Genomic DNA, 22815 nt, shown 5'->3' with positions numbered 1-22815 from the left:
ATTTTAATTAGCAAGGAGAGGAAGCTTCATTAAATCTCTCTGCCGGGCCTCTTCTTGAATGTGCACTTAAAAAAAAAAAACTCTTCAGTGTCGTTAGGTAGGGCTATGTAGACACAAAATCAGATAAATCCTCCATACAGCCACTTGGTTTGATCATTTTCTTTAACATAGTCTTCAAAGAGTCTTTGAACTGTCTGAGCCCTTTATGGGGATAGACAGGCAAAGCTCATATGTGTGGAAAAAAAAGGAAAACAATCAAAAACATTGATTAAATATACGGTGATTTATTCTGGTTCAATCTCAAACAGGACATATTTAAGAATGAGGCTGTTCTTTTTACCTCCTGTCTCTATTGTACATGTGTTTACGGTTTAGGGGCTGACTTTATGTAATTTTCTACATTTTTTACCCTTTAAAAATTTATAAAAATGGAACATTGGAAAATGGAAACATTTAGCAAAGTAAGACTCTGCAAGATGCAGCCAGTGGCACAACCTGAGCTATGATAACTTATTTATTTCAACAATGAGCAGTAGTTATACACGACGAGGGATACTTGGTGTTCAGATTTTAATCAAGCTCACCTAGGAATTATCTGTGTAATAGCACAACAAGAAGCACATCACTCTCAGCTTGTGTGATCAAAAGCAACAACAGCCACAAATGACATCAATCATACAAAAAAAAAATGCTTGTGAGCATTTAGTCTCAGTCCAACCAGAATATTGCATTCATCTATTTTTCTTATTATTTTTTTTTATTTCTCAGCGATGTTATTCAGCAATGGAGAAATCTGACTCATTCAACAAGACTTTGTTCAGGCTGCAGGCAAATCAGATTAGTTTGTTCTACACATTGTTACTTCTAAGTGATAACTTCAATAATTTGTCTCTCTAGCCATCACCAGCATACTGTATTTGCATAGGTTGTTGCGGTAACAACTCAGCAGACAGTAGCTATGTAAGCTAGGCATTACTACATAGAAGCATGAAAAATGCAGTTCAATCATCTCGTTTTCCAAACAATTGTGCTGTCATGTTACAGAGCAGACCACACAGAGCTGTTGTTCTCAATGATGCTGCTCAGCAGCTCTGATATTCCATAACTGCTGGTTTGCTGTCATCGTTGCGTGCTGCGCTGCAGATGGTACAAAGCTTCTTTGAAATGTGAAATTTGAGCAGGCGGAGTGGTAAAAACAATATCTGGAAGGATCTGATTTGACTGGAGTTCCAAGACAATGCCATCACTGGGATGAGATTTCATATTCCATGTGTTTTATTTATTCATGTGTTTTCTGCCCAAGCTTAGAAAAAATCCGAAATGATATGAAAATATCAAAATTAGATTTGCGCTGGCAGTCTGAACACGGCTGAAGTTTTTAGACAGTAAAAACTTCTGTCCTTTAAAGTGGAGTAAAAACCGTCAAGACAATCTTAATTATTAAGTAAAATTAGTAATTTAATGTGTGTGGCTCACGTTCGTTTTCATCAGCAACAGCCGCTTTTACATTCATTTTATGTGCTTCCATACATTATTCTCCCCTTCCGATAATCCTTCCTGTTTTCTATTCCTCTGCCAGCCACCATAGTATATCACTTTATCCCTTCCTCAAAACACCCGAGAGACGACTGGTACAGAGAGAAAAGTGAAATGAGAAATGCCCATTGCCACCTAATTGCATAGCAAAATCGATCCTGTAATAGATTCCTTCTCTCTGACATCCAGTCCCACTGACAGAACAATCAGACAGACAAATCCGAATAGTGAGTGTGTGTGGGCTGCTCAGCCTTCAACATGGCAGGTTCTGGACGGCTAGACATCTGTGTGATTGCTTAGAAATGAGAGAAAGTCAGATTTAAGTTCTGCAATACTCACTCCCAAGCGTTTTGTTTGAGATGATCTTAGATGTGGGCAATACAATGCTCACCAAAAATATAACAAACAAAAAAAAAAGCTGTGTGGACTACGGATGCATAATGTGGAATTAAATCTCTTTTAAAGCCAGACCTGTAATTGGGTTTCAATTGATATTGGTGATGGCATATGATACGTTCAAAAAGTATTTGATATATTCATGCTGTCTTCAGAAGCCCTTCAGTTACATATGGGTGTTCCTTCATTTCCTCAGGCATGTTTGTAAAAAATAGTCCAACTTCTTCTGAGGTAACATGTTACCTTGTGAAAACCTTATCTCAGTGAATACTGCACACATGAGAAAACTTGTCTCCATTCACGGCATAGCATGTGAAAAAGGGAAGCATAAACTCATTTCTTTCTTTCATGATTTGTAAGAAACCCAGCAAATAAAAAGAAACTGTGGACATCTATACAGAGTACAGGTAAACCTTTAGATACAAACATTGGACTAACAAACATTCGGAGATACGAACATGCCACATCTGACCACTGCAGTTCCCTTTCCGCCACAACATCCACCGAACAGCACCGCTGCACTCACCCATCTCCAACACTTGTCTTGTGATAACTTGTGTTAATGCAGAATGTCATTGTGATGTTGCCCTGTGCCTTAGACTGTGCAGGTGTTTGGCTGTTGGGAAGTTCCCAAGATTTGGTAAAAGGGAGCAAGAGCTACTGAGTTATTTATGAGCAGGAGTTGTGTCTGTGTTCGGAGTTCCTGTGTAAAGAGATGAGCAACGTGTGATAAAGCCTGTTTTCTCCACTGCAGTTATAGTAAATAACCAGGGTATTACAATATTATGTATTTTTAATGGTGATTTTATGAGTCCAACTTTTGTGCGAGACAGATGTGAATGTGCAAATGAAAACAGTTTGTTAATTATTTTTCTATTAGTAATCTTTTTTTTGCTAGGAACAAGAATGGCATATAGCAAAAAAAAAAGATTTGAGTCTTCCCAGACTATTAATACTATGAAAACATGAGCACTGACACTGAAACCACTACTGCTACCATTCATCCAACCACTGATTCCCTTTGTGTGCATTAGAAAATATTCCTCTAAATTGTACGTGCTGAAATATTTTTTTCTGTCTGCATAAGGAAGGTGCTTAAAAGTCTATAAATCAAAGAGAAGTACTAGGCTTTCACTTGGCAGAAATGCCGCTGTTTAGTCTAGTCTCAAATGAATAATGACACCTTTAGGAAAGTAAAATTATTATATTATCATTTGTGCAATGTCTGGATGGGAATTTATACTACTGATGATATGGATCTCTAAATAGGACAATAACGGAAGAAGAGGACAAGCAGGTAGAGATCAGCAGAGTGACTTAGAATGACACAAGTTGCCTAATCGCTCAACTGATGGAGTTTCATCATCATTGGGACATTCAGGTTTGGATGTTGTCTGCTCACACATGCAGGTCAACATTACATGTTGTTGTCATGATGTGGTCTGGGTAGAGTGCAGAGAAAGACTCTTTAATAATGTTTGTCCACTGATGTAAATACATGAAAAGGATGACGCTGAGTGGAAAACAAAACACAGACAAACAGAAAAAATGACAACACATCCATGGTGCCAGTGAGCTTTCCAGATATTTGCGCATCTCACTCACAACAGAATCACTTGATAAATACATGAGGTCTCCCACAAATATTTTAAATAACTGTTGAAACAAACATCACATTTTCACTGTTTCATATCTGTGCTCCTTAATGACGTCATCTAGTTGGGAGTTTTCCTGCATTGAGGAGATAATTAAATTTAGCAGCACTCAAGGTGCTTAACTTTTTGATGCATCTATAACCATGTCCATTACAGATCTGTTAGAGACTAATGACATCAGTGTTGGTTTTGAGCCAAAAAGAAAAAGGAGAACCTGAAAACTTGGAGGAATTGACGAAAAAGCTAGTGGTCAAAATGGCTGTTAATGCAAATCAAAAAGCCTCAATAGATCCCCGCACCCAGCTATAGGACCAGGTTAAAGGTCATCATTTAAGACCAAAAAATACTGCATAAGCAATATTTGTGTAATTTAACCATTTTTATATCATTTGAGTAATTTAACTATATGTGTTAATCTTGTGATGAACCACCTATTAGCAGGATGGGTCCCAATCCCAGCAAACCTTTAACAACAGGTATTTAAGTTTATAATTAGTTTTTTTTTGTAAACTTACAACTGCCTTTTCTTATTTGTCCATTGTCAGATGAGAAAGAAAGGAAAGCAAGATGTCAGTACAGCAATATGAACAGTAGCAAATTTCTCAGTGTGTGTGTGTGTGTCTGTGTGTGGGACAGGAAACAGATGGCAGCTGTGGAGGTTAGGGTCAGACACACTTGGGTCTTTAAATGCCCTGACACTCACATAATGTTAATCACAGTCTATGATCCTGTCCTGATGCTGCTAACACTCAGGAGGAAGGGGCTCCTTTAACAAACTTATTCCAAGCCTCGTGGTCATGCACACTTAGACGAAACATCCCTGGGCCAGACAGATAAATCATGTACTGCAGCTGAAGTCGACATTTTCCACTTTCATGATTACAAATTTGCATTCGCGGAAAAAAATGTAATTAGTAATGAGTTAATGTATTACAGATGTACCTAATAATGGCCAATGAGGTATCCATTATTGGGAATTAACAGATGCTGGGGAAGCCTGAGCCATTTAATGTGCAGCAGACCTGAATGGATCATGAATTATGATCTCACAAACACAAAAAATACCCAAATATTGTATATTTTCATTTTTGTTTAGGTGTATGATGAGGATAACTCTGTTTCATAATACCGAATTGATCAACAAATACCTGGAACAATCATTACTATTCCCTGAAGGACTTCTGCTTGAAATGTTCATTGTTCCAGAAAAGAGGTTTGATTCAACAGTACATAACAACAAGGCTGCGTAACTTGCATATATCTCCAAATCAATACCGAGAAGTTCACAAACAAAGAGTAGACCATGTTTAATGTCACCTGCAGCCTGAAGTACTGAGTTGATTGGTGAAACTGTGAAAGCCAGTGATCACTTACGTGATAAGTATCAGTGGGTTCAGAGGGGCAGAGGCTCATGACTGGTGTGTTACATCCTGTGACAAGGATGAGACACTGAAGGTCTACGCTCTGTGTCATTTAAGTGTGACATCCTCGAAGGCCTCCGCCACTCCATGCACATCCAGTTCATCATATCCATCATATCAACATCTGTGTCTGGGCTCTACAGCTGGAATTTCCAATACTATTCACAGCTTTATCTCCTCTCTTAAAATATGATTATACCACGGTGAGACTGAACCACCGAGGACTCATATTCCTCAACTTTATCATGCACATGGCAATAAAGGTATTATTCATTTACTCTAAAATGAGGCCTGTCCTGATTGTAAGGGGTCCAAGATGAGTTAGAGTCCTGCAGGGTTGGTTTCAGTGCATAGTCAAGGTTACATCTTGCAAATAAGCCTCGAAATAAACAAGCATGAACTGGTGATTTCCCAAAAGTACCCTTTTTGGAATATTTGACAATGTGTTAGTGTGTACTGTATATTGGAACAACAGCACTGCTGGTCAAAAGGGTTGTAGACAGCAATCAGTGGAAAGCAGAAAAGCTGCACAATGAAGCACTGGCATTGCACATCACATTGTTATCGTTTTGTTGCTACTACAATACTTTATTAAAGTTTGCAGGAACATTGTAATCAGAAGTAGAACTTACTGTACGTTACACCCCTGATGATAATTCATGCATCATTTGAACCTTCACGTTTCCATGGACAACCAAAACATAATTTTGACTAAACCTTGAGTGTAAGCCTCGGATTATTGTGTTTTCCCGTTTTCTAACCTGTCATGTCTGAAATGCAATGTTATGTATGAATGTCAGAAAAGACTAAGCAGTCTAATAACTTTCATTGCTCTCTTTTGCAGTCATACATTTATTACCTGCTGCCACTCTGAATAAAGACAAGGAGAATGCCTCACTGATGAGATGAAGACCGATCAATCCACCATAAAACAAGCTGCATTGGTTTATAAATCAGCTCTCCAGTCTTTGCCTCTGGCTATTCAATAAGCATACATCAGTTTGAGTGGGACGGGTTGCTTACTAGCTGCAGCTGGTGATAGATAATAAGGATGCGTAACCACAAGAGTGCACGGACTAACCCAAAGTACAGATTACAGACAAGAAACATGCGCATAAAACACATACATGTGAGATTCACATATTCCCAGCCCCATAAACACACATATACTGCATACTGTCATCATAGACTACCCATATGTACGTGCTCTTCATTCTTTCAAATTCATATTCACACATACAAGCACATAAACAAGCACGTCCCACACATGCAGAACACAAATATATAGCACTGCAGAGCGGTCTTTTGTTGCTGTAACTGTTGGCCTTTACAGTGCCATAAAACACCACTTTATTATTCAAATTTGAGATGAGCCATCCATTTGACTGCACAGCTCCACTAAAGGCAATATTTGAATGTTCAGCTGATTTGTGGCCAGGCACTAAAACTTAAATTACAACCTCTTATTATACAGGAAATGGAACTTACTCTAGAACCCTCTTTCTGAATTACTAATAGCATACAGAAAAGTAAATTATGTACAGCATGCACTACACACTGGCTTTGTGCATTCATCATTTGGTGTTCCTTCATTCTTCCCCCACTATCATTTTCCTTTTTATCGACACATAGTTCCTCCCCTCTCCATTTAATCTCAACATTTTACTCATGCCTTAAGCGCCATTACTTTAACGAAATACAAGTTTTAGTGCTGATAAATAAAGTCGTCAGCCTTAAATCATACAGATTTCATGCAGAAAATTCAGAGCTTTCATTCAACTTTGCACATATTGGTGGGTCAGCCAAAGTTCAGACCTCAATCCAGCTTGAGGCGACCAGTTTCACACCACAGTCTTCTCTAGAACTGACCCAGTTCTCCTATCTCTGCTTACTCAATTCAATAGCTGGATTAAGTTTATCCATGGGGCACTTGTAAAGTGCCCCATGGTGTGTGTGTGTGAGTGTGTATGTGTGAGTAGGAAAGAGTGTACGTGGTTACAATTCCATCAGCGTGACTAACAAGCTTGGCTTTTGCAGTCCGGCAGATTGAGAGACACCTACTGCTGGTTAAAGCTTTTTGCACCCTGGGGTCATTGGCTCATTTTCTGCATTGGTGCTGCTTGTATGAGGAAATAGGGGAGTAGGGTGAGGGAAACATTGGGGACATTTCTGAAAATGTTTAACTAGATTCACATTTTTTTGTCAAATGGCATAATATGAAATGGAAAGAAAAGAATTTCATTTAATTGTCAGGGTTCCCTCTAGATGAAAATAAGAACAAAACATTTTTGAATAGACTATCTCCTCAATGGCTCATTTGAACATAAATTCAGGCTTCATCAAACAGTACCTTTTGTTGCTGTTGTTTAAAAGATGCCATTAGGCTAAATACTGAGGCATACTAAATTGCAAGCAGTGAAACTAAATGCTACTTTTATTAACATAACAGACAGAAAATGGAGATCTAGGTTCTTCATTAATGTAAAAATGCCCTGACAGCTCTGATAAAGCTCAGGGCTCCCTGTTTGTGCACCAGTATATAAAAACATAGATAGTGTTATGCCCCCGGTCTAGGGGAACCTTGGACACAACATGCTTGTGCGCTCCCCCCTCTTCTCACCACAGGAAAGGCCAGCGACAACAGTAAGCCAACAGTAAGCCAAGTTCAACAAAAAGAGAGCAGTTTAATTTTTCTCAGAGGGAGAACAGGTGCCAACATAACAAACAAAAAATATCCTAAATCAACGCTACCTTCCTAACAAAAGAAAAGGGAAATAAATAACAAGTTACTAGCCTACCTATTAAACTTAAAACAGGAGAAAAGGGTTGAAAGAAAATGGCTTCTCCCTCCTACCAACAGCTCAAATTGTCTGTCAGTTATTTACACATATTTACAAGGTCAGCTTTAGTTTACACAAAAACTTACAAACTAACGGATCGCTACGTTACAACTATAACAATGGTTTCAGCAAGCTGGCGTTTCCTGGCGGTGGGAAGGCTGGAGAGGAGACAGAGTGCAGTCGGCGGGCTGTTCAAATAGGTCAGGGGACCCCCCCCCTGACCAATCGTGCGGCAGCAATCACGCGACCCAGCCAATGAAAGAACACCACCTGCTCCTAATTGACTCATTGAAAAAACCCCACACACACACAAACCAAGGAGAGAGGAGACACTGCAACACAACACATACATAACAATAAATGATCCATTGGGTCATAACAATAGGCCACAATAAAACACATTGATGATAAACAAAGAATGTATAGACTGATACAGGATGTCCTGAATATGCAATTTAGGTTTTTGTGTGTAGCATAACTTACTGCAATGTAAACTTAAGTTACGTTGTGCAATGAAAAGAATGTATAAGTGTTTATGAACTAAACGCAAGAACAGTCGCACATAAATTCAGAGGTCTATATAACCATCAAAGCATACATAGTACATTTTATAATATATGGGTAACCACGTAAGCCAGATTCTAGCCTGCTAATGCACTTTACCTATGAGGAAAATCTGGATAGTGATATCTTAATTAGAACAACTTTCAAGACCACATTTCCAGTCCCCTCCCCAAAGAGGCCTGCTTATAAATGATTCATGTTTTTACATGGCAGATGAAACATGTGTATGCTTTAATTATTGGACACCAGGGTGTTGGATTTTTTTTTACATCATATCTGCAAGACAAACAAATTACCACTTAAAAAACAAGCCATTGTTGATTCTGAACTTCCAATGACCCCCCCCCCCTTTTTTTTTTAAACTTATTTTTTTACTCCAGAGGAGCTGTCTCTTACTTCTAAAATGTGCTTTCATGTGACAGACCTGCCCTTCAATCCAGGTCTGTGATGTCTTATCTGGGCCATGTCATGCTGTATTCAGTCTGTTGGCTTATGGATTAAAATAGAGCACATACATATGCAGAAAAAGGGAAATCAATTGAAATGTTGCAATTCTGACATGACACTTCTCAACAAAGCAAAAAAAGGAAAAACTCAGACATTGATGCTTGCTTTTGTTTTCTGAGGGAGAATGCAGCATTGAGACAGGCAGAAGCTGTATGTATGTATGCAGGGTGCTGAGACTTTTGGGAATTTTTTTCTCCAACTGTCTTTGATCACTTTGCAGCTTTGAAGTAACTCTCAGTGAAGAGGGGGAAAAAGCCAAGCAAAAGTCACAGCAAGTTCACATCTCAACTAGGACTTGCAAAAAGTGCGATCTGCATAATTTATTCCCTAAACTGTTAAAATGCAAAGAGGAGATCTCTAGGTCCCTGACAAACCCACCCCCCAGCTTGATAACTCCAATTAAACATGTTCCCAGTCTACATTTGTTCTCAATTACAGCTTGAAAAACGAAAACACGAGAGCCTCTAATGCTCAAGTGACAGATGTAAAGCGAGAAAGTGAAAGATAAAGTCCTATCAATCAAAGTAAATGTGATATTAAGGTATAATCTAAATTGGAAAACAAAGGTAGGATATCCGCGATGCATTGGCGACATGTCCATGGTGTACCCTGCCTCTTGCTCGTGAGAAGCTGGGATAGGCTCCAGCGACACCCGTGAGCTGCCAAGTGAAAAAGCGGCTATAGACGGGATGATTTCAGTCGTGTCATTTATGAGAAAGTTGATTAATTGATTATTTGAACGTATACTGACCTATATGTATATGATTAGCATCCATGAATAGCCTTCATTTCTGTCCATAAAAAAACTATAGAAAAGTCAACCCTATATTCAACAAACTGCAGTAGGAGGGAGTCAGTGGCAGCTAGTAGAAAAATCTATCTGGATAGGAAGATGTAAATTCTCTTCTCACTAAGACACCATCTCTGACCTCTGGCCTGCTCCAGATGGCAACTATTTTTTTCACTTTGGAACATGTCGATCCCTACACGGCCAACATCCATCACAGATTCACACGCAGTGAATAGAGTTTAAGTGTGCAGGATGAGAAGACAACCTTATCTTACAAAAAAAACACATTTTGGATTTGAAGTTGAGTTTGAAGACTGCTATCATGTAAAAATAGTGAGAATGGGAGTTGGTTTTCGCTCTCCAATCCCTGCAACATATATCTGCATGCAGGAAAACATTAATATGTAAGGAACATGTCAGTCTTTTCCTTTGCAAAATACATTTTAAGTTGACTGAACTGAACATTCATTTAAGGCATAAAGCAAAAAAATAAAAATAAATCATTTAATTAAATCTTCTGTTTAATTAGAATTTTGAAGGTAATAGAGTGGTGACAGTGGCCACCACTGCCTTAAACAGCTAAAATAAACACAATGCTAAAATTATTATTCTGGGTTTCAAGTTGTTTGCATTAGTGCAATTTCTATTATCACAAACATAGAATTCCTGGGTAACACTGAATATTTGCAGTGTCGAGAATGATCAGTCTTTGGCTCCATGTGAAATGACAATAATTGGATGCTAATTGTATCACACAAGGTCTAATTCATTCTGAAATACTGGAAATAAATGTACACCTTTAATGAAGAAAGTTAATCTTGGTGTTAACTTTCCTGACAAAGTTAAAACTATCATGTGCATTTTTTCTTTAATCCATTTTAGACAAATTTTATGATAAAGAATACTGTTATGGATATGGTTAGGACCCACATGCCAAACACTGGAGTGGATGAAACAAGGATACAGAGGACAGGAGGGAAAACTAAAACTAAATCCACGACACATACATGATTCATATGTGATTATAAAATGTTTTTATTTAGAATCATGTCTAATGAAATGTTAATAAGATTTTACGAGTGACAAAGGATTAGCCTTTGGCAGGGAAACACCATGCCTTTCAGGGGTTCATTGAGCTTAATGACAACTCAGGGTAAACATATTTACCAAAAAGTTGGCATTATAAATATTAAATTGTATTGAGCTGCAAAAGCAAATGCAATCAAAAGCACTACATTCAGGTTCAGACATATTTTTTTCAGGTGTGCATTTGCAGTTGAGCAAAGTACATTGGACTGTGACTTAAAATTATGCCAACTTTAAATTTGTTGACGTCTGAGGAGAAATGTTCTCATTTACTAAGAAGCATTGATCATGTAATGAGAAAGAATGTCTCGAAACCGGGAGGAGTTGCCTTCACACAACCTAAAGAAGGCTGCGCACTGTTTCTGCCCTTAACAAGAGAGATGCCCTTTAGAACTATGTGTGTTGATTCTGATTGAAGTGGGGTTAAGTTTATCTATCTACCATCCACTTCTAGCACACACACATACACCACTGCTCTGTTCTCTCTTCCTCTCCAGACACTCCTAATTAAGCCTGAAGGACCATGCCTGTTAAACTAAAACTATCCTTTTCGGAAATGTCACAGTGTCTCCCTGCAGCGTGGCCCATCTGTAAACAGCTCTGTTGCTGATGCCAGCCTCAGCCCCCTGGTGGGTCTCCTTGTTAAAGAATGTTCTGTAAGAGCAAAATGTTGTCTCTCACATTACCACTCAGTTGCAAATGCTTAAGTGGATTTTGGCTTTGCGTGTGCTGTTTGTTGTTGTTGACCATGATGCTAGCTGATTTGGAAAGTGCTACCGTCTGTCGTGTTTCTCAAGTTATTAATTAGGTGCGTCCTTACCGGGGAATTCTTCTTGTGTGTGTGTCTGTGGGTGAGACATTTCATTTGGCCGGCTGACATGTTGAAGGATATGTGCTGTAATTGTTGTCTGACTGTCTTCTTTCTATAATTGAAAATGCCATACAGGTGAAACTTTCTTAAGGATGTTTATACTGGCAAGGCAGCAAACATTATCACAACTTTCTCATGTTTCTGATGAAAACATTAAACGGGAACATTCGATTTCAAAATAGTTGCATTATTAATTGTGATCTCAAAATAACACATTAACTAGTAACTTTTTTTCATACATAAAATATAGTCCAGTTTTATGTTTCTTTTTTGCCCATTAAATTGTTTGCCTCTTTTAATCTGAATGGACTTTTAAATGTTACGAGTCCTGTAATAAATTGTCATAGCACACTTATTTTTTAGCTCCTTTGGGGCATTCAGTCTTTAATAGGAGGAGGAGAGCTGTTATTTTGTGTGTTTCATGCAACCTTGCTTTAGAACATAAATAGATTGCACTTATTTACTGCTTTGACCCAACACAGAAGAGAAACACTTTGGGCCGGTAAAAAACAAATAGCACCAGGCAACTAATACGCACATATAAATAAACACACAGAAACATAATGTGATTACATTATTCATAGCACTGCAGAGCTCTTCCACAGAGACTAACAAACATAAGACATGCCGTAGAATGCAGCATCAGCCCGATTGTCTTACAATCAGAAAGGTGGAATGGGAGCAAGACAGGGGTGAGTGAGAGATTGAATATGTGTGTGCATATGTGGGTGTGTGGTGCATATAGCCTGAATCCACTGCGAGCAAGAAAAGATTGTGTGTTGTGTGTCAAAAACATAAAATAGTAAACAACACAACATCCAAGTTTTATTTGCTATCATTTATAACCTTCCTTATTTTGCTGAAAATAGATTATGAGCAAAAGTAGCATCTAAGTCAGTTCACCTTGTATAACTGTATAAGCTGTATGAAGTCTCTTGAATGCATGTGGCACCTAAACAAGAAAGCACCAACAGGACAGCAGGACCTCAAAGCTCAGTCAAATCAGTTTGTTCGAAACAAAAAGAACTCACAAAAAACAGAAAAAAGTACAATAAATGTATAATCAGTAGCCTGCTTTGTGACAACTTGCCTGCCAGCCTTGGCACATGCTTTTGCCACAATCAGCTACTGTGATCACAGTATTTTTTATTTTAGAATTATGAACTCCTGTGAAATTAGAAAATATTTGCTGGACTGACGAAGGTGCCAGTCAGTCTGGATGAACATGACAGATGAAACATCTGTTAGTAGGGCTATTGTTAGCCCAGCCACACACAGTGTCGTCTGTTTTTCATTTGTTTGTTTGTTGGTTGTTATGACAGAAGACGTTTGCAAAAACCATGGGGGCAACTTCTTTGAAACTCAAGAGCATGGGACTTGGGATGGATGTGGATAAGAGCAGCTCAGATTTTTTTTTTCATTTTCTCAATCACTGTTGCGTTTGTTTTTTTCTAAATTTTCTTAGATGTTCTGGATCATAGATCTTGATGACTTTTCTTGCACAGTTTCAGTAGGTGGTATCTGTGATTGTGTGCAGTCTGGACCAAACTGCCTTGGTGGCAGCACACAGTATTCTGTCAATAGTGAAATTCTAGTCTTAGCTGTATCAGTGTGTACCCAACCCAGTGTGTACCCACTTTGCACATGCTGTATAATGATACAATCTAATACTACATCAAATACAACTGCATGATATCAGTCCTGAATAGCTCAGTTGAGGAGTAGTCATAATGAAGTTACAGTCAATAGCCACCTCATTTAGAACAAGCAAAGATATTTAATTATTAGCCGCATCTGTAATATTATACGACTTCATAAAGTGTTGCATCTGTTTATGTGTGTAGTTATGAAGCCTTTTGAATGCACTATGATACACTATTAATACCCACAAAAGCGTTTAGAGGAAAATCAGAAATGTGTCTTTAAATTACTACTCACTAGTCATATTTTACTGAAACTACAGTCTGGGAAAACCTGTTATTTTACTCTAGTGTAGTTAGGCAGCAGAAACATTTAAATCATAAGGCAGCTATTATCTGGGGATCGAGGCACTGGCTTAGCCAGTCACCCCATTCTCTCTCCCTCAGTGCCCAAGGTGTTCCAGCGGTACCTTCAGTGAAAGCTTTTCATAACAAGGCTTGTTTGAATCCTGGAACAAGGAGCAAAGGCTGTATTTCAGGGCTGACATTGCAGTAAAATTCTACCACATTGCCCAAAGGGCTAAACCTTAACCCGACTACGAAATCAACTTCTTAGAGAGTGAGGAGTGAAAGGTATGAAGGTAGAAAGAGCTCTTTTATTGCCATCTATGGGGTTGATAATGATGCTTATAGGTGAGACATTGTTGTGTTTGCTTGCTTTTGTGAACACCAAAATTTTCAGTTCTGCAACTGACGGATCAATTTGTTTTGACCATTTGATACATAAAGACAAGCAAATGCCAATTCACATTTTTATGTAAGTGTAAAAGGTGGCACGATGGCACAGTGGGTAGCGCTCTCGCCGCACAGCAAGGAGGTTCCAGGTTCGAGTCCCGCTCTTTGCGGAGTTTGCATATTCTCCCAATGTCTGCGTGGGTTCTCTCCGGGTTCTCCAGCTTCCTCCCACCTCCAAAAACATGCACTTCAGGTTAATTGGCTGGTCCCAAATTGACCATAGATCTGAGTGTGTGTGTGCGTGTTTGTTTGTGTCTCTGAGTGGCTCCATGGTGCACTGAGGAGCAAAAAAAAAATCCACTTCATTAACTGGTGTCATACCCAGAGTTTCCCCCGCCTCACGCCCTCAGTCACCTGGGATAGGCTCCAGCTCCCTGCGACACCAGATGAAGCGGTTGTGACACTGAATGAATGTAAGTGTTCTCCCCTAAATATTTAGCTTAGGCCATATACAGTGGTACCTCTACAGTGGTGCCTCTACACACAAAATTTTCTACTTGCAAACCTCAACAGGAAAATATTACCTCTAGTTATGAAAGAAATTTTTAGTTACAAAAGGTAAAAATACAGTATGGGCTGATACTCGCAGCTACCAAAGGTTCCTGAACGCAACATTCTTATAGCTGCTCTGCTATTGGCTATTACCTAGCATCCTGGCATCCCGTTGGCTAAGTTGGATCTCTATGTGTAGCTAGATAGATGTCTATGCAGCGTCCTCGTTATTCGGCCCTCGACCCATGAAGTGTTCTGATAGTTTTGCACAAATATATTAACTTTTTGAGTATTCGCTATGGACCCCAAGAAAGTGACGGAGAAAAGAGGAAAAGAAAAGAAAAAGAAAAGAGTTTTTTTGTCCATACAAAGCAAGAGATAATAGAAAAGCATGAAAAAGGGACGCGTTTAGTTGATCTCGCCAAAGAATATGGCCGTAATGCATCTATAATCGCCACGTTATTAAAACAAAAGGAAGTTTATGGAGTTTAAGGGATCGGGTGGGTGGTTGGAGAAGTTCAAAAGGAGGACTGGAATTCACTCTGTTGTTCGACATGGTGGGGCAAGAGTGCATGAACCAAAGAGGACAAAAAACAATGAGGATAACAGTTAAAAGGTAAATGACCAACATTTGTATTCTGCGTTGTTTGCTTTTTACATTATGTACAACTCTCATTTATTGTGTAATAATCTAATTGTAACATTTTTTTGTTACATATTTTGATGTATTTTTATGGTTTATAAAACATTATGTCTGACTTTTGGGGGGCTTGGAACGGATTTGGGGATTTGCATGGAAAATGCGTCACTACTTACAAAATTTTCTACCTAGGATATTTCTTCCAGAACCAATTAATTTCATAAGTAGAGGTACCACTGTATATGAACCCCTTCAGCAGTTATAACGTACTAGATTATACCACATCACATGTTTATCTCTATTATTAAAAAAAAAGCATGAAGATAAATTTCAACCTACCTCTGAGGCAAACCCAATTTGAAATCTGTTTTTCTCCAAGTCCTGGAGGGTGAGTTTAACATTTCGAAGCTTGTTCTGTGACACAACAATTAAAGCATAAACAGCGAGAAGGGCACTTGGGAGCACATACCTTCAGCAAGGCCAAGATTAAATGTTTCTGTGATGTACAATTCTGCAAACACTATCAAATATATGATGGTTAGAGCCGATAACAGTTTGCAGGATGTGAAGTTGGATTACAGATAAACAAAACTATCATGTTAAATTTTTGCATCCTTCTCTCCTCTGCTCCATATGTCACGATGCATAACAAATTACCAGAATGTATGTGTATGTACCTGAAAAGTGCTTCATTTGAATTCACACCATTTCAGTTGTGTGGCCCCTTCCTATAGACTTGTTCACACAAGTTAATGTTTTAATATGTTCTTTAGCAGGTAACTGAGATAATTTATTCCCCCCATTGGCTGTTTTGTTGACACTCTCCAGCTTGCTCACCCACTTTTCAGTTAAACCTTCCAAAAATATGAAAGAATCTTTATTAAAAAAAGCGAAGAAATTTTTATATTGATCTATAATAAGGTCAAAATATTAATTTATATTCAGGAGGTTACAGTCCTACATGTGGAAATGATACCTGTTCCCAATTTAATGGTTTATCCCTGAATTCATGTTACAAACACAGGACTGTATTTTTTTTGTAATTCTGCCACCAGACAAATAAATAAGCAAGTTTGAAAATTATGAAAATAACTTCTTTTGGGAATGTGAATATAGGGAAAAATTCTAGAGCGACAGTCATGCATGAAATAATCATTTTTGGTACAGTCCAGCTCCAATCACAGCTGCAGTTTGACCCCTGGTCTACTGATTGCAAAACATCTGTGAGTGCAGCTGGGAAACCTATCCGACCTGTGACACAAGATGAATTGTAATCAACTGTAAAAGAACATCTTGTTCTGAATGGTGGTAGAAGAGCAATGAGCAGGCCTGAAAGCAAAGTGTAGTTTGTGGAATAGATAACTGGAAGGAGGATGCTATCCAATAATGATCATCACGACAGTTCCGTACTTGCAGATGTTGTTCAAATGATGGTATGCTGTTACACTTTAGGGTTACAATAAGATCAAGTTCAGTCAGTGAATGCAACACTAGCTTATTTGCCGGTTTATCGGTAAACAACTTATTCTATTGTAGATGGCAGGTGTACACCAGTTGACCTGACATCTGTCCTGTCTGTGGCTGGAAAAGATGATGGACTTTCATGAGGGTATGTTTTTCTGTACCATATCATTCACAGTAAGGGTTCTTAAGAATGATAACCGAAAGCTCATATCAGAGGGTTGAGGATCAAACTGCTGCCCAGCCATGCGAGGTAATCTGTCACACCAAGGCAGCCCCAGGTGGAGACAACTGATATACTCAAGAACATACAACATGTAGGTATAATCATGTACACACTTACTTCTTTGTGTGTGTGTGTGTGTGTGTGTGTGTGTGTGTGTGTGTGTGTGTGTGTGTGTGTGTGTGTGTGTGTGTGTGTGTGTGTGTGTGTGTGTGTGTATGTAAAGTAAATACAAACGCAAATGTCTCAGATAATTCTACAGCTGAAGTTTTTGATACGTTCTGACAACCTGTTATGGCATAGCTCAACCAAACACACCCAAACATACAGCATCACCATGTTTAGGACAGGTAGTCAGCAAAAGATGGACTACAGCTCACCAGCAGAAAAGGTAGAACAATACTTTACACATACCAAATCAGAGAATCTCTTTGGGATCATTCTAAAAATCCCAAATACCTGAATCCCCTCACATCAGATTTTTTTTTACTGTGCAGTGACTTGTCCACAACTATTAAGTGAGAAAGCAGGAGGAAAAAATGATGGCTAACAAAGAGCAAGAGTAGAAGAGGAGAGAAGATGAAACTTGCTTTGATGTATGAGAGGACAACAGGAGAGTGAGTATAAACATATACCAAAGTTTATGGCATAATGGACCACCGTACAGAAAGATGGGCAGCTACTAACATAAAAGTTGTCTATTATGGTTCTTTGATGATAAAATGCATGACCTAAATAGAAATAAATCCCTACAGACATTATATAACCAACCTCATTCATCTTCATTCGGCTCTATCATTCATACATAGATGTAAAGATAGGAGAGACAGAAAACTGTGAAATTAAGGATATGCAGTAAAATTACATGAGAAAGATGCATTTAAATATAAAATAACAACAGAGCTGTTTTCAGTTTTTATGGACACTGATTATATAGACAGAAATCCTGATCACAACATTGTGACCACTGTGTACTTCTGTGTATGAAATAAAGTCTATAGTATTATAAATTAACTGGCAGTGTACAGCTATTTGCTAAAAAGTATAGTTGCCACAATGAAAATGTGTTTTAATTGGAAACAAAGCCTATCAGCTGTCCATCAGACAAAAAAACAAATTTAAAAAAAGACAAAAAAAGAAAAAAAGGTCAATTGATGTTTAAGACTTGTAACATAACTACACAAATTCTCTGGAGCATACATTATGCCTGACAAGGTTCACTCCCTGAACCGGAGCCAGAGTTTCATTGACAAATGTTTTTTTGAGTATTACAAGTGTCAGTTAGGCTTTATCCTCACCAGGGGCTACCTTGATGAATGAAAAACAGAATTAAGTACAAAAAGATTGGAAAACTCACCAATACATGCACCATCGATCTCTTCATACCCAATGCTACAGACGCATCTTCCCAAAGGAACCAACCAGTCTCCATCAGCTCCACAGAACAATTTGGGTGTGTCTCTTTCTTCAGCATGGTCAATACATACCCCCCTCACCTCCACTAATGAGGAAGAGTCCACTCGAGGCACTGTGTCTGGAAATGAGGCCAGGTTCCTCAGTGTGAATGGACATTTCTTATAGTACACCCGTACTGAAACTAAGGCAATGCAAGCGCCGATGTCCTGGAATGCCAAGTAGAAGCCCTTCCTGGTCATAGGCCCCACCTCACGTACTTCTGTGTTGAGCTTGAGGATACGATCTCCGAGATCCATCTGAGTGAAACTCTCATCCGCCGCAATGGTGTCAATCTTGGTGTATTGTGGGGGCTTGAATTTTACTCCATGAGCCTCGTCAGTCTCGTGGTAGAAGAGGTTGAATGTCTCTTTGCAGGTGCCAGATACCCATGGGATAGAGTTGCAGTCACGCAGTGTGAAACGGAGCTCCACATAGACCTTTTGTGCAGCTTGTCGAAAGATCCAGTTTGAACGAAGCCAGTTGTTCTGGTTGGGCTCCATCACATTGCAAACCTGGAAAGTATGGATGGGCCGATTGTGCTCATCCATCTCTGTGATGGCGTCCCACTAAAAAGGGAATAAAAAGAAGGGGGTGGGGGGTAAGAAGAAGAAAGAATAGAAAAAAGTGATTAATTTTAATGATCAAAGTCCTATTGGTGGCCCAGCAGGTAACAGGGTTTTCTTTATGTGAAAAATAAAGTTAAAAGATCACCTCTCATTTTATGAGTTGGGATTAAATTGAAAATTTGTTCTGACTATAGCACTTGAAACAACATTAGGTAACTTTTAGTTAATGTTCAGTTTCAGTCACAGGTGAGGAAAATACAGATGGTATGGGTTGCTGTCAGATCCAAACTATGAACTGTGGGGTCAATGAATCCTTGAGGGATTTGTTTTTGCACGGATATATTATGATAACACTGTTTTCAAATATATTTGTGTACAGCAGTATTTGGGTCCTCTTTTTGTCTCATCTGATATGTGAATCTGTTAAATCTCTAAATGCAAAGCAAGTTTGTGAAGTTGATCCCAAAAATTTGTAAATTTCTGTCTGCATATTGATATCCATAAACCCATTGTATAAATATGTAGATACTATAACTCAAGATGATGGTAGCCTGATAACATGAGAAGAACTCCCAGCAAAGGGCCAAGACCCAAGAGGACAGAAAAGAATATGCAACTGTGTTGTCTACGATGTGCTTTTGATCCATTCTCCCTATAGATTCACTCCCACTAGTACAAACAGAACATTTTGCCGACCCAATCAATTTTTCATCTGGTCTCTTTACATTACATATGATCAGGAATCTTCTTTCTTCTTCTCTTTTTGGCTTTTCCATTCAGGGATCGCCACAATGAATCAGTTGCCTCCATCTAACCCTGTCTTCTGCATCCTCTTCTCTCACACCAACTACCTTCGTGTCCTCTTTCACTACGTCCATAAACCTCCTCTTTGGTCTTCCTCTAGGCATCCAGCCTGGCAGTTCAAAACTCAGTATCCTTCTACCAATACATTCACTATCTCTCCTCTGGACACGTCCAAACCATCTCAGTCTGGTCTCTCTGACTTTATCCCGAAAACCTCTAACACTTGCTGTCCCTCTGATGTACTCATTCCTGATCCTATCCATCCTGGTCACTCCCAAAGAGGACCTCAGCATCTTCATCTCTGCTACCTCCAGCTCTGTCTCCTGTTTTTTCCTCAGTGGCACTGTCTCTAGACCAAACAACATCGCTTGTCTAACCACAGTTTTGTACACCTTTCCTTTCATTTTAGCTGAAATTCTTATCACACATCACTCCTGACACTTTTCTCCATCTGTTCCATCCTGCCCATACATGCTTCTTCACCTCTTTTCCACACTCTCCATTGCTTTGGACTGTTGACCCTAAGTACTTAAAATCCTTCACCTTGTTGATCTCTTCTCCCTGTAACCTCACTCTTCCACTTGGGTCCCTCTCATTGACACATACAGTATGTACTCGGTCTTACTGCGGCTGACATACTTCTCTGACACTCCAGACTTCCTCATACAATACCACAGTTCCTCTCTGGGCACCCCATCATAAGCTTTCTCCAGCTCTACAAAAACACAATGCAGCTCCCTCTGGCCTTCTCTGTACTTCTCTATCAACATCCTCAAAGCAAATACTGCATCTGTAGTACTCTTTTTTTGGCATGATACTACACTGCTGCTAACAAATGCTCACTTCTGCCCTTAGTCTAGCTTTAACTACTCTTTCCCATAAATTCATTGCATGGCTCATCAGGTTTATTCCTCTGTAGTTGCCACAGCTTTGCACATCCCCCTTTGTTCTTAAAAATTTGGCACCAGCACACTTCTCCATTCCTCAGGCATCTTCTCACTATCTAAGATTCTGTTGAAAAACCCAGTCAGAAACTCTATTGCCACTTCTCGTAGACACTTCCATACCTCCACAGGTATATTTATTGACCTTTATTTATCCAGGTGAGTCCCATTGAGATTACAGATCTCTTTTGCAAGGGAGCCCTGGCCACATTCAAGCTCACATTCACACCTACAGGCAATTTAGGCTGACCAATTCACCTATGGTGCATGTTTTTGGAGGTGGGAGGAAGCCGGAGAACCCGGAGAGAACCCACGCAGACACGGGGAGAACATTCAAACTCCACACAGAAAGGTCCCCAGGTGGATTAGAACCCGTGACCTTCTTGCTGTGAGGCGACAGTGCTAACCACTACACCACCGTGCTGCCATCATCAGGACCGAGGGCCTTTCCACTCTTCATCCTCTTCAATGCCCTCCTCACTTCATCCTGACTAATTTTTGCTACTTCCTGGTCTACAACAGACACCTCTTCTAGTTTTTGTTCCCTCTCATTTTACTTGTTCATCAACTCTTCAAAGTAGTCTTGTCATCTTCCCATCACACTCCTGCCACCTGTCAATAGACCTCCATCCCTATCCTTAATCACCCTAACCTGCTGCACGTCCTTCCCATCTCTGTCTCTCTGTTTTGCCAACCTGTATAGATCAGTCTCTCCCTCTTTACTGTTCAACCTAGCATACAAGTCATCATAAGCCCGTTGTTTGGTCTTTGCTACCTCTACTTTCACCTTACGCTGCATCTCCCTGTACTCCTGTCTACTCTCCTCAGTCCTCTCAGTCTTCCACTTCTTCTTAACTAACATTTCTCTGTATACACTGGATACCAAACCTGCCCATCACCTCCTCATCACCTCTGTTTCCTGCACCAACATGTCCATTGAAGTCTGCACCAATGACAACTCTCTCATTTCTAGGTATGCTCTGCATCAATTCATCAAAGTCCAGCCAGAATTTCTCCTTCCCCTCCAGCTCACATCCTACCTGTGGAGCATACCCACTAACAACATTGAACATCACACCTTCTATTTATAGCTTCTGACTCATCACTGTGACACTCTTTTTACCTACAGGACATTCCTAACAAACTCCTCCTTCAAGATAACTCCTACTCCATTTCTCTTCCTATCTACACCGTGATAGAACGACTTGAACCCCGCTCCTAAACTTCTAACCTTGCTGCCTTTCCACCTGGCTGTGTGTTTCCTGGACACACAGTATGTCTACCTTCCTCCTCTGCATCATGTCAACCAACTCTCTACCTTTTCCTGTCATAGTTCCAACATTCAACATCCCTACTCTCAGTCCTATACTCTTGGCGTTCCTATTCCATCTCTGGCGTTCCATCTCTCTTCCTATGAAAACACTTTCCTCCTCTCCTTCTTCGAGTAACAGCATTCCAACATCCACTGGCACCCTGTAGGTGAACAGCACTGATGGCGGTCGTTGTTAACCTGGGCCTCGACCGATCTGGTATGGAAGTCATAGATTTCATTTGCATGTTTGATTTGGGAAAAGTTTTATGTCGGATGCCCTTCCTGACACAACCCTCTATTTATCTGGGCTTGAGACCGGCACATTACATATGATCAGGACTCTACACTTGGTAATTTTAAAAACTGACTGGAAGCTCTGTGCTGTTTCAGCGCCTGAGTTCTTATCCAAGCAACCCTTGTCACTTGACACTGCCTTTGTAAAAAAGAAACTAAATGTACATATTAAATAAAGTAGACTGAAGATTTATTTGTAGGACATGGACATCTGGATGCATTACTAGTATCGTTTATGGTGGCTACAATTAGCACAAATTGATACACTGTTACAAGATGATCAACGTATATGTTAGGTTATTAAGACCTGAAGCAGCCATAACTGAATGATGAGAGAATGGAAGGGGTTAAAGTCAGGTGATGCCACATTTGTAGCAAATTTCATGTAGGGAATAATGAATACATTTTAAAGAACTTATGACAAATATCCAGTTGGTCATAGACATTTGGCTTCTGATCAAACAAGCATCAAGCAGATTCTAATCCTCAACACTACAACATACATACCAAAAACAGTATTGAA

The 22815-nt window shown here is 39.4% G+C and overlaps 1 protein-coding gene across 1 annotated transcript in view; it reads right to left on the bottom strand.

Moving 5' to 3' along the window:
- LOC137604563 (ephrin type-A receptor 6-like) overlaps window positions 1-22815 on the bottom strand; it is a 143298-nt gene that overhangs the window by 78014 nt on the left and 42469 nt on the right. The window contains exon 3 of the mRNA XM_068328391.1: window positions 18275-18938. Within this exon, the coding sequence (XP_068184492.1) occupies window positions 18275-18938 (664 nt within the window). The remainder of the gene's footprint in view (window positions 1-18274; window positions 18939-22815) is intronic.

Source organism: Antennarius striatus, chromosome 12 (assembly GCF_040054535.1).
Source record: "Antennarius striatus isolate MH-2024 chromosome 12, ASM4005453v1, whole genome shotgun sequence".
Lineage (NCBI taxonomy): Eukaryota > Metazoa > Chordata > Actinopteri > Lophiiformes > Antennariidae > Antennarius > Antennarius striatus.
Note: the sequence above shows the minus strand (reverse complement) of the source record. Positions and strands in the feature narration are given on the sequence as shown.